Source organism: Tachypleus tridentatus, chromosome 7, assembly GCF_004210375.1.
Source record: "Tachypleus tridentatus isolate NWPU-2018 chromosome 7, ASM421037v1, whole genome shotgun sequence".
NCBI lineage: Eukaryota > Metazoa > Arthropoda > Merostomata > Xiphosura > Limulidae > Tachypleus > Tachypleus tridentatus.
The window spans coordinates 174,484,176-174,501,851 of record NC_134831.1 but is presented as its reverse complement, the minus strand read 5'-3'; the positions used below and the strand labels follow the sequence as shown (position 1 = coordinate 174,501,851).

At 32.5% G+C, this 17,676-nt stretch overlaps 1 protein-coding gene across 1 annotated transcript in view; it reads right to left on the bottom strand.

The window, feature by feature from the left end:
• The window catches only part of LOC143257284 (uncharacterized), a 28,908-nt gene extending 12,807 nt beyond the window's left edge, over positions 1-16,101 (bottom strand). The window contains exon 1 of the mRNA XM_076515725.1: positions 14,600-16,101. Within this exon, the coding sequence (XP_076371840.1) occupies positions 14,600-14,756 (157 nt within the window). The 5' untranslated portion in view covers positions 14,757-16,101. The remainder of the gene's footprint in view (positions 1-14,599) is intronic.
• Between the last annotated feature and the right edge of the window lie 1,575 nt (positions 16,102-17,676).

Genomic DNA, 17,676 nt, shown 5'->3' with positions numbered 1-17,676 from the left:
TATTAAATTTGTCGATTAATACCATATCACATCACTTGTTATTTGCAACAAAACAATACGATGTTTTTCAATATGTCAATTAAAACCAATTACACCACTTGTCATTAATTAGAAAACAATACCATGTAATTCAGTACAACGGTTAAAACCATATCACATGAATTCTTATTAGTGAGAAAACAATACGATGTCATTCAGAGTGACTTTTAAAACAATATCACATCACTTGTCATTAGTTATAAAACAATACCATGTCGTTTAAAACAATGTCACATCGTTTGTCAGTAGTTAGAAAGCAATACCATGGCATTCAGTATGTCGTTTAAAACCATATCACATTGTTTGTCAATAGTTAGAAAGCAATACCATGTCATTCAATATGTCGGTTAAAACCATATCACATCACTTGTCATTAGTAAAGGAACAATACGATGTTATGCAGTATGAGGTTTAAACCATATCACATCATTTGTCATTCGTTAGAAAACAATACCATGTCATTCAGTATGACTGTTAGAACCATATCACATCACTTGTCATTAGTAAAGGAACAATACGATGTTATTCAGTATGAGGTTAACATCATATCACATCATTTGTCATTAGCTAGAAAACAATACCATGTCATTCAGTATGACTGTCAAACCATATCACATCACATGTCATTAGGAAAGGAACAATACGATGTTATTCTGTATGTCGGTTAAAACCATATCACATCGCTTGCCATTAATTAGAGAGCAATACCATGTCATTTAGTATTTCGGTTAAAATCATATCACATCGCTTGTCATTAGTAAAGGAACAATACGATGTTATTCAGTATGAGTTTAACATCATATCACATCATTTGTCATTAGGTATAAAACAATACCATGTCATTCAGTATGACTGTTAAAACCATATCACATCACATGTCATTAGTAAAGGAACAACACGATGTTATTCAGTATGAGGTTAAAACCATATCACATCTCTTGTCATTTGTAAAGGAACTATACGATATCCTACAATATTTCTGTTAAAATCAAATAATACCACTTGTCATTAATTATTAAACAATACTATGTCATTCTGCATGTCGGTTAAAGCGATATCACATCGCTTATTATTACTTAGAAAACAATACCATATCATTAAGTATCTCGGTTAAATCCATATCACATTGCTTGTCACAAGCTAAAAAACAATACTAGGTCATACAGTATTTCGGTCATAACTATATCACATCACTTGTCATTAGTAAAGCAACAATACGATGTTGTTAAATATGTCGGTTAAAACCATATCATATCAATTGTCATTAGTAAAAAACAAAACCATGTCATTCAGTATGTCGTTTAAAACCATATCACATTGTTTGTCAATAGTTAGAAAGCAATACCTTGTGAATCAGTGTGACGGTTAAAACCATATAACATCACTCTTCATAACTCTTAAAACAATACCACGTTATTGAATATGACGTTCAAATCCATATCACACCACTTGTCACAAGTCAGATAACAATACCATATCATTCAGTATGAGGTTAAAACCATATCACATTACTTGTCATTAGTAAATAAACAATACGATGTTATGCAGTATGAGGTTAAAACCATATCACATCACTTGTCATTAGTTAGAAAACAATGCCATGTCATTCTCTATGTCGTTTAAAACCATATCATATGGCTTGTTATTAGTTAAAAAACAATACCATGTCATTCAGTATGAGGTTAAAACCATATCACATCACTTGTCATTAGTTAGAAAGCAACACCATATCATTCAGTATGTCGGTTAAAATCATATCACATCGCTTGTCATTAGTTAGAAAACAATACCATATCATTCAGTATGTCGGTTAAAACTATATCACATCATTTGTTATTAGTATGAAAACAACACGATGTTATTAAATTTGTCGTTTAAAACCATATTATATCAATTGTCATTAGTAAAAAACAATACCATGTCATTCAGTATGTCGTTTAAAACCATATCACATTGTTTGTCAATAGTTAGAAAGAAATACCATGTCATTCAGAGTAACGGTTAAAACCATATCATATCACCTGTCATAACTTTGAAAATAATACCACGTTATTGAATATGACGTTCAAATCCATATCACACTACTTGTTGCAAGTCAGATAACAATACCATGTCATTCAGTATGTCGGTTAAAACAATATTACATCGTTTGCCATTAGTCAGAGAGCAATACCATGTAATTCAGTAGGAAATTAAAACAATATCACATCGTTTGTCATTACTCAGAAAACAATACCATGTCATTCAGTACATCGGTTAAAACCATATCACATCGCTTGTGATTAGTAAAGCAACAATACCATGTCATTTAGTATGTCGGTTGTAACCATATAACATCACTTCTCATAACTCTTAGAACAATACCACATTCTTGAATATAACGTTCAAATCCATATCACACTATTTGTCTCAAATCAGATAACAATACCATGTCATTCAGTATGTCGGTTAAAACCATATCACCTTTCTTGTCATTATTTAGAAATTAATGCCATGTCATTCATTATGTCGGTTAAACGATATCACATCGCTTGTCAGTAATTAGAAAACAATGACATGTCATTCAGTATGTCGGTTAAACCATATAACATCGCTTGTTATTAATTAAAAAACTATGCAATGTCATTCAGTATGAGGTTAAAACCATATGTCATCACTAGTCATAAGTAATGGATCTATACGATATCATTGAATATGTCGGTTAAAACCAAATCACACAACTTGTCATTCATTAGAAAATAATACAATTTCATTCAGTATGTCATTAAAAACCATATCACATCACTCCTCATAACTCTTAAAACAATACCTCGTTATTGAATATGACGTTCAAATCCATATCACACTACTTGTCGCAAGTAAGATAACAATACCATGTCATTCAGTATGAGGTTAAAACCATATCACATCAATTGTCATAAGTTAGAAAACAATGCCACGTCATTAAGAATATCGATTAAAACCATGACACATCGCTTGTTATTGATTAGAAAACCATACCATTTCATTCATTATGTCGGTTAAAACCATATCACATCGTTTGCCATTAGTTAGAAAGCAATGACATGTAATTCAGTATGAAATAAAAACAATATCACATCGTTTGTCTTTAATTAGAAAACAATACCATCTCATTCTGCATGTCGGTTAAAACCATATCACATCGCATGTTATTACTAAGAAAACAATACCATGTCATTCAGTACGTCGGTTAAAGACATATCACATCGCTTGTGATTAGTTAGAAAGCAACACCATGTCATTCAGTATGTCGGTTAAAACTATATGACATCACATGTCATTAGTAAAGCAACAACACGATGTTATTCAGTATGAGTTTAAAACCATATCACATCTCTTGTCATTTGTAAAGGAACTATACGATATCGTACAATATGTCTGATAAAACCAAATAACACCACTTGTCATTAATTATTAGAAATACCATGTCATTCTGCATGTCGGTTAAAACCATATCACATCGCTTGTTATTACCTAGAAAACAATACCATGTTTATCAGTACGTCGGTTAAAGGCATATCACATCGCTTGTGATTAGTTAGAAAGCAACACCATGTCATTCAGTATTTCGGTCATAACTATATCACATCACTTGTCATTATAAAGCAACAATACGATGTTGTTAAATTTTCGTTTAAAACTATATTATATCAATTGTCATTAGTAAAAAACAATACCATGTCATTTAGTATGTCGTTTGAAACCATATCACATTGTTTGTCAATAGTTAGAAAGCAATACCATGTCATTCAATATGTCGGTTAAAACCATATCACATCACTTGTCATTAGTAAAGGAACAATACGATGTTATGCAGTATGAGGTTTAAACCATATCACATCATTTGTCATTCGTTAGAAAACAATACCATGTCATTCAGTATGACTGTTAGAACCATATCACATCACTTGTCATTAGTAAAGGAACAATACGATGTTATTCAGTATGAGGTTAACATCATATCACATCATTTGTCATTAGCTAGAAAACAATACCATGTCATTCAGTATGACTGTTAAAACCATATCACATCACATGTCATTAGGAAAGGAACAATACGATGTTATTCTGTATGTCGGTTAAAACCATATCACATCGCTTGCCATTAATTAGAGAGCAATACCATGTCATTTAGTATTTCGGTTAAAATCATATCACATCGCTTGTCATTAGTAAAGGAACAATACGATGTTATTCAGTATGAGTTTAACATCATATCACATCATTTGTCATTAGCTATAAAACAATACCATGTCATTCAGTATGACTGTTAAAACCATATCACCTCACATGTCATTAGTAAAGGAACAACACGATGTTATTCAGTATGAGGTTAAAACCATATCACATCTCTTGTCATTTGTAAAGGAACTATACGATATCATACAATATTTCTGTTAAAATCAAATAATACCACTTGTCATTAATTATTAAACAATACTATGTCATTCTGCATGTCGGTTAAAGCGATATAACATCGCTTATTATTACTTAGAAAACAATACCATATCATTAAGTATGTCGGTTAAATCCATATCACATTGCTTGTCTCAAGCTAAAAAACAATACTAGGTCATACAGTATTTCGGTCATAACTATATCACATCACTTGTCATTAGTAAAGCAACAATACGATGTTGTTAAATATGTCGGTTAAAACCATATCATATCAATTGTCATTAGTAAAAAACAAAACCATGTCATTCAGTATGTCGTTTAAAACCATATCACATTGTTTGTCAATAGTTAGAAAGCAATACCTTGTGAATCAGTGTGACGGTTAAAACCATATAACATCACTATTCATAACTCTTAAAACAATACCACGTTATTGAATATGACGTTCAAATCCATATCACACCACTTGTCACAAGTCAGATAACAATACAATGTCACTCAGTATGTCGGTTAAAACCATATCACATCAATTGTCATAAGTTCGAAAACAATGCCACGTCATTAAGAATATCGATTAAAACCATGTCACATCGCTTGTTATTGATTAGAAAACCATACCATTTTATTCATTATGTCGGTTAAAACCATATTACATGGTTTGCCATTAGTTAGAAAGCAATGACATGTAATTCAGTATGAAATTAAAACAATATCACATCGTTTGTCTTTAATTAGAAAACAATACCATCTCATTCTGCATGTCAGTTAAAACCATATCACATCGCATGTTATTACTAAGAAAACAATGCCATGTGTCAGTATGAGGTTAAAACCATATCACATCACTTGTCATTAGTAAAGAAACAATACGACGTTATGCAGTATGAGGTTAAAACCATATAACATCACTTGTCATTAGTTAGAAAACAATGCCATGTCATTCTGTATGTCGTTTAAAACCATATCACATGGCTTGTTACTAGTTAGAAAGCGACACCATATCATTCAGTATGTCGGTTAAAATCATATCACATCGCTTGTCATTAGTTAGAAAACAATACCATATCATTCAGTATGTCGGTTAAAATTATATCACATCATTTGTTATTACTATGAAAACAATACGATGTTATTAAATTTGTCGTTTAAAACCATATTATATCAATTGTCATTAGTAAAAAACTATACCATGTCATTCAGTATGTCGTTTAAAACCATATCACATTGTTTGTCAATATTTAGAAAGAAATACCATGTCATTCAGTGTAACGGTTAAAACCATATTATGTCACCTGTCATAACTTTGAAAGTAATACCACGTTATTGAATATGACGTTCAAATCCATATCACACTACGTATCACAAGTTGGATAACAATACCATGTCATTCAGTATGTCGGTCAAAATCATATCACATCGATTGTCCTTACTCAGAAAACAATACCATGTCATTCAGTACATCGGTTAAAACCATATCACATCGCTTATGATTAGTAAAGCAACAATACCATGTCATTCAGTATACCGGCTGAAACCATATAACATCACTTCTCATAACTCTTAAAACAATACCACATTCTTGAATATGAAGTTCAAATCCATATCACACTACTTGTCTCAAATCAGATAGCAATATCATGTCATTCAGTATGTCGGTTAAAACCATATAACCTTGCTTGTCATTATTCAGAAAACAATGCCATGTCATTCATTATGTCGGTTAAACGATATCACATCGCTTGTCATTAATTAGAAAACAATTACATGTCATTCAGTATGTCGGTTAAACCATATCACATCACTTGTTATGAGTTAAAAAACAATACCATGTCATTCAGTATGAGGTTAAAACCATATGTCATCACTAGTCATAAGTAATGGATTTATACGATATCATTGAATATGTCGGTTAAAACCAAATCACACCACTTGTCATGAATTAGAAAATAATACCATGTGATTCCGTACAACAATTAAAACGATATAAAATCATTCCTCATAACTCTTAAAACAATACCACGTTATTGAATATGACGTTCAAATCCATATCACACTACTTGTCGCAAGTAACATAACAATACCATGTCATTCAGTATGTCGGTTAAAACTATATCACATCATATGTTATTAGTAAGAAAACAATACAATGTTATTAAATTTGTCGATTAATACCATATCACATCACTTGTTATTTGTAAGAAAACAATACCATTTCATTCAGTATGTCATTAAAAACCATATCACATCCTTTGTCATTAGTTAAAAGCAATACCATGTCATTCAGTATAACGGTTAAAACCATATAACATCACTCCTCATAACTCGTAAAACAATACCAAGTTATTGAATATGACGTTCAAATCCATATCACACTACATGTCACAAGTTAGATAACAATACCATGTCATTCCGTAGGTCGGTTAAAACTATATTACATCACTTGTCATTACTTAGAAAACAATACCATATCGTTCAGTATGACGGTTAAAATCATATCACATCGCTTGTCACTAATTAGAAAGCAATACCATGTCATTTATTATTTCGGTTAAAGCCATATACATCGATTGTTATTAGTTAGAAAGCAACACCATGTCATTCAGTACGAAATTAAAACAATATCACATCGTTTGTCACTAATTAGAAAACTATACCATATCATTGAGTATGTCGGTTAAAACTTTATGACGTCACATGTCATTAGTAAAGCAACAACACGATGTTATTCAGTATGAGGTTAAAACCATATCACATCACATGCCATTTGTAAAGGAACTATACGATAACATACAATATGTCCGTTAAAACCAAATAACCCCACTTGTCATTAATTATTAAACAATACCATGCCATTCAGTACGACGGTTAAAACCATATAACATCACTTCTCATAACTCTTAAAACAATACCACGTTATTGAATATGACGTTCAAATCCATATCTCACTACTTGTCTCAAGTCAGATAACAATACCATGTCATTCAGTATGTCGGTTAAAACCATATCACATCGCTTGTCATTAGTAAAGAAACAATACGATGGTATGCAGTATGTGGTTAAAATCATATCACATCGCTTACCATCAGTCAGAAAGCAACACCATATCATTCAGTATGTCTGTTAAAACCAAATAACACCACTTGTCATTAATTATTAAACAACACCATGCCATTCAATATATTTGTTGAAACCATATCACATCAATTGTCATAAGTTAGAAAACAATGCCACGTCATTAAGATATCGATTAAAACCATGTCACATCGCTTGTTATTGATTAGAAAACCATACCATTTCATTCATTATGTCGGTTAAAACCATATTACATCGTTTGCCATTAGTTAGAAAGCAATGCCATGTAATTCAGTATGAAATTAAAACAATATCACATCGTTTGTCTTTAATTAGAAAACAATTCCATGTGATTCAGTATGAGGTTAAAACCATATCACATCACTTGTCATTAGTAAAGGAACAATACGATGTTATGCAGTATGAGGTTTAAACCATATCACATCGCTTGTCATTAATTAGAAAACAATGCCATGTGATTCAGTATGAGGTTAAAACCATATCACATCACTTGTCATTAGTAAAGGAACAATACGATGTTATTCAGTATGAGATTAACATCATATCACATAATTTGTCATTAGCTAGAAAACAATACCATGTCATTCAGTATCACTGTTAAAACCATATCACATCACATGTCATTACTAAAAGAACAATAGATGTTATTCTGTATGTCGGGTAAAACCATATCACATCGCTTGTTTAATTAGAAAACAATACCATATCATTCAGTATGTCGGTTAAAATCATATCACATCGCTTGTCATTAGTTAGAAAACAATACCATATCATTCAGTATGTCGGTTAAAACAATATCACATCATTTGTTATTAGTATGAAAACAATACGATGTTATTAAATTTGTCGATTAATACCATATCACATCACTTGTTATTTGCAACAAAACAATACGATGTTTTTCAATATGTCGGTTAAAACCAATTACACCACTTGTCATTAATTAGAAAACAATACCATGTAATTCAGTACAACGGTTAAAACCATATCACATGAATTCTTATTAGTGAGAAAACAATACGATGTCATTCAGAGTGACTTTTAAAACAATATCACATCACTTGTCATTAGTTATAAAACAATACCATGTCGTTTAAAACAATGTCACATCGTTTGTCAGTAGTTAGAAAGCAATACCATGGCATTCAGTATGTCGTTTAAAACCATATCACATTGTTTGTCAATAGTTAGAAAGAAATACCATGTCATTCAGTGTAACGGTTAAAACCATATCATATCACCTGTCATAACTTTGAAAATAATACCACGTTATTGAATATGACGTTCAAATCCATATCACACTACGTGTCCCAAGTTGGATAACAATACCATGTCATTCAGTATGTCGGTCAAAACCATATCACATCGATTGTCCTTACTCAGAAAACAATACCATGTCATTCAGTACATCGGTTAAAACCATATCACATCGCTTATGATTAGTAAAGCAACAATACCATGTCATTCAGTATGTCGGTTGAAACCATATAACATCACTCCTCATAACTCTTAAAACAATACCACGTTTTTGAATATGACGTTCAAATCCATATCACACTACTTGTTGCAAGTCAGATAACAATACCATGTCATTCAGTATGTCGGTTAAAACAATATTACATCGTTTGCCATTAGTCAGAAAGCAATACCATGTAATTCAGTAGGAAATTAAAACAATATCACATCGTTTGTCGTTACTCAGAAAACAATACCATGTCATTCAGTACATCGGTTAAAACCATATCACATCGCTTGTGATTAGTAAAGCAACAATACCATGTCATTTAGTATGTCGGTTGTAACCATATAACATCACTTCTCATAACTCTTAGAACAATACCACATTCTTGAATATAACGTTCAAATCCATATCACACTACTTGTCTCAAATCAGATAACAATACCATGTCATTCAGTATGTCGGTTAAAACCATATCACCTTGCTTGTCATTATTTAGAAAATAATGCCATGTCATTCATTATGTCGGTTAAACGACATCACATCGCTTGTCAGTAATAAGAAAACAATGACATGTCATTCAGTATGTCGGTTAAACCATATAACATCGCTTGTTATTAATTAAAAAACAATACCATGTCATTCAGTATGAGGTTAAAACCATATGTCATCACTAGTCATAAGTAATGGATCTATACGATATCATTGAATATGTCGGTTAAAACCAAATCACACAACTTGTCATTCATTAGAAAATAATACAATTTCATTCAGTATGTCATTAAAAACCATATCACATCACTCCTCATAACTCTTAAAACAATACCACGTTATTGAATATGACGTTCAAATCCATATCACACTACTTGTCGCAAGTAAGATAACAATACCATGTCATTCAGTATGTCGTTTAAAACCATATCACATCGCTTGTCATTAATTAGAGAGCAATACCATGTCATTCAGTATGTCGGTTAAACCATATCACATCGATTTTCATTACTCAGAAAGCAACACCATGTCATTCAGTATGAAATTAAAACAATATAACATCGTTGAGTATGTCGGTTAAAACTTTATGACATCACATGTCATTAGTAAAGCAACAACACGATGTTATTCAGTATGAGGTGAAAACCATATCACATCAATTGTCATAAGTTAGAAAACAATGCCACGTCATTAAGAATATCGATTAAAACCATGTCACATCGCTTGTTATTGATTAGAAAACCATACCATTTCATTCATTATGTCGGTTAAAACCATATCACATCGTTTGCCATTAGTTAGAAAGCAATGACATGTAATTCAGTATGAAATTAAAACAATATCACATCGTTTGTCTTTAATTAGAAAACAATACCATCTCATTCTGCATGTCGGTTAAAACCATATCACATCGCATGTTATTACTAAGAAAACAATACCATGTCATTCAGTATGACTGTTAAAACCATATCACATCACTTGTCATTAGTAAAGGAACAATACGATGTTATTCAGCATGATGTTAAAACCATATCACATCGCTTGTTATTAGTTAGAAAACAATACCATGTCATTCAGTATGTCGGTTAAAACCATATCACATCGCTTGTTATTAGTTAGAAAACAATACCATGTCATTCAGTATGTCTTTTAAAACCATATCACATCGTTTGTCATTAATTAGAGAGCAATTCCATGTCATTTAGTATTTCGGTTAAAGCCATATCACATCACTTGTCATTAGTTAGGAAACAATACGATGTTATTCAGTATGTCGATTAAAATCATATCACATCGCTTGTCATTAGTTAGAAAGCAATACCATGCCATTCAGTATAACGGTTAAAACTATATCATATCACTTGTCATAACTCTGAATACAATACCATATTGAATACGTTATTGAATATGACGTTCAAATCCATATCACACTACATGTCACAAGTTAGATAACAATACCATGTCATTCCGTATTTCGGTTAAAACTATATCACATCACTTGTCATTAGTTAGGAAACAATACGATGTTATTCAGTATGTCGATTAAAATCATATCACATCGCTTGTCATTAATTAGAGAGCAATACCATGTCATTTAGTATTTCGGTTAAAGCCATATCACATCGATTGTTATTAGTTAGAAAACAATACCATGTCATTCAGTATGTCGGTTAAACCATATCACATCGATTTTCATTACTCAGAAAGCAACACCATGTCTTTCAGTATGAAATTAAAACAATATCACATCATTTGTCACTAATTAGAAAACTATACCATATCATTGAGTATGTCGGTTAAAACTTTATGACATCACATGTCATTAGTAAAGCAACAACACGATGTTATTCAGTATGAGGTTAAAACCATATCACATCACATGTCATTTGTAAAGGAACTATACGATATCATACAATATGTCTGTTGAAACCAAATAACACCACTTGTCATTAATTATTAAACAATACCATGCCATTCAGTACGACGGTTAAAACCATATCACATCACTTCTCATAACTCTTAAAACAATACCACGTTATTGAATATGACGTTCAAATCCATATCACACTACTTGTCTCAAGTCAGATAACAATACCATGTTATTCAGTATGTCGGTTAAAACCATATCATATCAATTGTCATAAGTTAGAAAACAATGCCACGTCATTCAGTATATCGATTAAAACCATATCACATTGCTTGTCATTAATTAGAAAACAATACCATGTCATTCAGTATGTTGGTTAAAACCATATCACATCGCTTGTTATTAGTTAGAAAACAATACTATGTCATTCAGTATGTCGGTTAAAACCATATCACGTCGCTTGTTATTAGTTAGAAAACAATACCATGTCATTCAGTATGTCTTTTAAAACCATATCACATCGTTTGTCATTAGTTAGAAAGCAATACCATGTCATTCAGTATAGTGGTTAAAACCATATCATATCACTTGTCATAACTCTGAATAAAATACCACGTTATTGAATATGATGTTCAAATCCAAAGCACTCTATTTGTCACAAGTTAGATAACAATACCATGTCATTCAGTATGACTGTTAAAACCATAGCTCATCACTTGTAACAAGTTAAAAAACAATAACACGGTATTCCGTATGACGTTTAAAAGCATATCACACCACTTTTTCTGAGTGAGAAAACAATACTATGTCATTCCGTATGACGGTTGGCGTTAGTAGAATAATGTTATTGTTAAGAAAACAATGTTGTTTTTTATTAGTAAAATAATATTATTGTTTATAAAACAATGTTGTTGTTGGTAAAACGATAGGACCGACATGGCCAAGCGTGTTAAGGAGTGCGACTCGTAATCTTAGGGTTGCGGGTTCGCATCCCGTCGGTAAACATGCTCGTCCTTTCAGACTTGGGTGCGTTATAAGTGACAGTCAATCCCACTATTCGTTGGTAAATGAGTAGACCTAGAGTTGGCGGTTGTTGGTGATGACTTGCTGACTTCAAACAAATGCTGACGGCTAGCACATATAGTCCTCGAGTAGTTTTGTTCGAAATTAAAAAACAAACAAACAAACAGTAAAATGATATTGTTGTTTCTCAAACAATGATGTTATTACTAAAATAATGTTGTTAGTAAAACAATATTGCTATTAATAAGACAATGTCCTTATTAAAAAACCGATGTTATTGTTATTAGAACAATGTTGTTATTACATAAATAATGTCTTTGTTATTTAAACAATGATATTATTAGTAAAACAATGTTGTGATTAGTAAAACAATGATGTTGCTAGTATAATAATGTCGTTGTTATTTGAACAATGATATTATAAGTAAAACAATGTCATTATTCTTAAAACAATGATGTTATTAGTAAAACAATGATGTTGCTAGTATAATAATGTAGTTGTTATTTGAACAATGATATTATAAGTAAAACAATGTCATTATTCTTAAAACAATGTTGTGATTAGTAAAACAATGATGTTGCTAGTATAATAATGTCGTTGTTATTTGAACAATGATATTATAAGTAAAACAATGTCATTATTCTTAAAACAATGTTGTGATTAGTAAAACAATGATGTTGCTAGTATAATAATGTCGTTGTTATTTGAACAATGATATTATAAGTAAAACAATGTCATTATTCTTAAAACAATGTTGTGATTAGTAAAAACAATGATGTTGCTAGTATAATGATGTCGTTGTTATTTGAACAATGATATTATAAGTAAAACAATGTCAATATTCTTAAAACAATGTTGTTATTAGTAAAACAATAATGTTGTTAGTATAATAATGTAGTTGTTATTTGAACAATGATATTATTAGTAAAACTATGTCATTATTCTTAAAACAATGTTGTTATTAGTAAAACAATAATGTTGCTAGTATAATAATGTCGTTGTTATTTGAACAATGATATTATTAGTAAAACAATGTCATTATTCTTAAAACAATGATGTTATTAGCAAAACAATGATGTTGCTAGTATAATAATGTCGTTGATATTTGAACAATGATATTAGTAAAACAATGTCATTATTCTTAAAACAATGATGTTATTAATAAAACAATGATGTTGCTAGTATAATAATGTCGTTGTTATTTGAACAATGATATTATAAGTAAAACAATGTCATTATTCTTAAAACAATGCTGTTATTAATAAAATAATGTTATTCTTATTAAAACAATGATGTTATTAGTGAAACAATATTGTTGCTGGTAAAATAATCTCAAGAATTGTTCGACACAAAAACAATGTATTAATGTCGGTAAAAACAGAACCTTCATGTGCTAAACGACAAATACGTTTCTTACTACCAGTCCACCCTGAATAATCACTCATCCGAAATCTCAGGTAATTATTTTTTTATTATTCTGTGGCTCTTCTGATTTATGCTTCAAGTTCATTTTTACTTTGATATTTCATGTAGATTATATCATATCTAGAGTCATGTGGAAGTACTAGAGCATCAATCAGTTGGAGTAGTATCTGGCTATCAGATCCCAACACACAATAAATATAGAATCACGTAGAGATATTGGAGCAACTGCTAGAGTAGTATCTAGCTGTCAGATCCAGTTTTATAACAAACACACATTTAATGTAGAATCACGTAGAAGAATTGGGGCAACTGTTAAAGTAATATCTAGCTATTAGATCGAACGTTATAACAAACACAGATCGAGTGTTATAACAAACACAGATCAAGCGTTATAACAAACACAGATCGAGTGTTATAACAAACATCAATAAAAAAATATGTAGAGTTTTTATGAAAGCTGAGAGAGAAGTTATCATAATAGTTTACTGAAATAAAACATTTTTGAGAGAAAATAAAACACCTTAGGATGTGAAATCAAAGCTTTACTTTTTGGATGTTTTATGAAACAAAATCCTATGGATGTTTGGGGTATAAAAAAATAAATTTGGATAATTTTGTGATTTGTTATTCAAAATAATTCTTACTACTTGTTCATTGGTACCGCTATCTATCGTTGTCAGCTATACACACATACTTACAAAATACGTTTAATGGAACTCATTTACTAGGTGGCGCCCTAATAGTTTTGATACACATCAATACCATTTACTCTCTGAACCTACCATAATGCCTGCGAAAACGGTTCCGAAACGGGAGCCAGTAGTCAGCTGAGGGTCGCATCCTGCAGGTACACTGTCGGCGCGATTCCCAGACACAGTCAGGACGGGGAAACATTGCCCCCTCTCGGGTCGGAGGAGTGGGACGACGTAGGTAAGGCATACGGTAGACCGGCCGTGAAAGTAATATGTGCCGGAAGCAGTGGGAGTCAACGTCCAACTGAGAATCTATCCCTCGTGAAGTCAACCAAAAGTTTGCGCGAACCAATCACTAGCTCGTGTTACATAATTACTGACATATCTGGACTACGTGTGGTTCACCTCACTCCTCAGCGGCCCCTCCCCGACAGTGTCACTCTATAAAGTGTGGCCTCTTGTTTTGAATCAGTCACACACAGACATGAACCAGAATATTAAGGTAATATGGTTTCTTCACATATCGCAGTGAAAACACCAAAACTCGATCATTGTTAGTTTGGTAACGCACTAACACTAAACTTTATGTTGCGTGTCAGGCCCTCACATGATAATCGCCACGCGAAATGGCCATAAAACTGTAGTTTCCACTACCAGATTTCCACTGTTTAGAGGTTGATTGTAGCTCACGAAGTACATTATTAACTCCGCTACGTTTGGTCAAAATCGGTAAACTTAAATTATTTACAATATTTAAAGTTATTATAATTATTGTTATCGCCAACCTTCCGAAGCCGCCAATTTCTTGGCGAGTTGTTCTTTAAGGGCGACTGAGAACATTTATTACTATAATTCAAACAATCAACCAACTTTTAGAAATAATTTATTTCAAGAATTCTACTTTAACGTTACGCTACACTGTAAACTCGCCGCGACACCTGTCGGCTGTGGCTATGAGGTAAACCTGCTGTCTTATCCTTTAGCAACGCACGCTTATCCACGAACTTCGTTGATGGTTCTAGAGCCAAATTTCACAGGACTCCAGATGGTCAAGGGGACTCCTTATCTATAAAACAATGTTCATTACCAAGGGAGCTACAACGATCCCGAAAATTTATCCAGGCAAACTGAAGATCTAGTATGTGTTTCTTTCCATATTTCATGATCTCGGAGGTGCCATTTTTGAAACTGTATTCCCACGCCCTGTTACCAGCTAGCAGTACCAAACTTTACAGGCGGACATCAGAGATAAATATTTACGTGTATGACATACCTGCTACCAGGAGCCATGAGCTCAAAGGGAGTAAAGCAGTAAGTTACTGGCTCCATGTACTCGAATTTGGCATTGGATTTTATGTCCTCATGATATTGGAGGCGCCATTTTAAAAATTATATTCATAGAACTAGTAGGATCAAACTTGGCATGAGAAATCGGATATCTCGGATTAACATTTTTTTTATTTTTCACGTTCGCCTCCTTCCGCATCTTGGGGAGCCTTTAGATGTAAAGAGGACATTGAAAGAGCTCGATAAATAAATTAAAGCCTTTGAAACCAAAAGGGTGGCCTTTCAACCTCCAAACAGAGAGCGAATATTGTATATTACAGTGGAACCCTCTGAAGCGGCCACCTTCGGGACTGAGACAAACTGGCCTGATTAGAGGGTTCCACTGTACATAATTAGGGATTATGTAAACAAAAAAAGGGACTGTGATTGAATGACCGCCTTCAAGGGGTGACCGAATCTGAGGGGTGGCCGCTTAGAGGGATTCCACTGTAGTTGTAAAACTATTCCGCGATTTGTTTTATTGTTAAGCACAAAATAACCCAAGAAGCTATCTGTGCTGCGGCCACTACGAGTTTCTAAATCCAGTTTTTAGTGCTGTAAGTCGATATATATAGCAATGAGCCACTGTGTGTGGGTGTGGGTAGGTGGTTGAGTGGGTGAATGGATGGGTGCGGGTTTTTAACTCTTCAAATAATCAACCATAATAGTGAGTGCCTCTTCAACGTACTATAAGATAATTAAGTGCCCTAAATGGATAAATTTAGTGTCTCTCAATGTAATTTTATACACATAATGTCACTATATTTTCTGATTTAACGTAGCTTTATATTTATAAGTCTTGTGCTGTTATTTTTTGACATCACGCAATCGTGGAATTTTTGCTTTTATGCTACTCGAAAAACATTTTTATTATGCAATATGCAACCCCCAACTTTACAAAATGTTTATCCTGTGTGCATGTAGATTTGCAATAGGGGTCACAATTTTCCTGTTTCTCCTCCATTTTTTTCAAAGAGAACTTTATTTTCCTCCATTCATATGCACATATGACGGGCTCGGCATGGCTAGGTGGTTAAGGCACTCGACTCGCAATCTGAGGGTTGTGTGTTCGAATCCTCGTCACACCAAACATGCTCGCCCTTTCAGCTACGGGGGCGTTATAATGTTACAGTCAATCCCACTATTCGTTGGTAAAAGAGTATCCCAAGAATTGGCGGTGAGTGGTGATGACTAGCTGCCTTCCCTCTAGTCTTACACTGCTAAATTAGGGACGGTTAGCGCAGATGGCCCTCAAGTAGCTTTGCTCAAAATTCAAAACAAACAAACGCATATGACGTCATGAATGCATCACACGTGTATCTAGTACACTTGCGCCACCAATATAAATATAATAGTACTGTCTGTTGCATGTTCATGTAAATACTTCGGAAGGTATGGATGGATCTTCACCAAAATTGCTTGTAAATTTACGGTTTGTTTTTTTAAATTATATATAAAGGAAACAACTTTTCATGTTCTAATATAATCGTTCATTAGTCATCAATTTACATAACTTCTGTCCAGGGTACGTGTCCACAGTTAGTAGTTTAATACATACTTATATCAAGATGTGTCGTATTAACATAGTTTTAAATACAAAACTCTAAAACATTAATTTATACAAAGAAACAGAAACTTATGTTAAGATCTTTTCTCTTTTACTTCATTTCAGCCCTAGGGTCATTGCCGCCCTGTCTTTCGACAAGATAATAAAGAAACGCATGATCGATAGTTTATAATAAACGTGTAAATATATCAATCAAAGACAAATAATTAATGTAGTGTTCTGATAGTTTAGATATGTTAGAGAACTGGAAAAACGTAAAAAAAAAAACATCCTT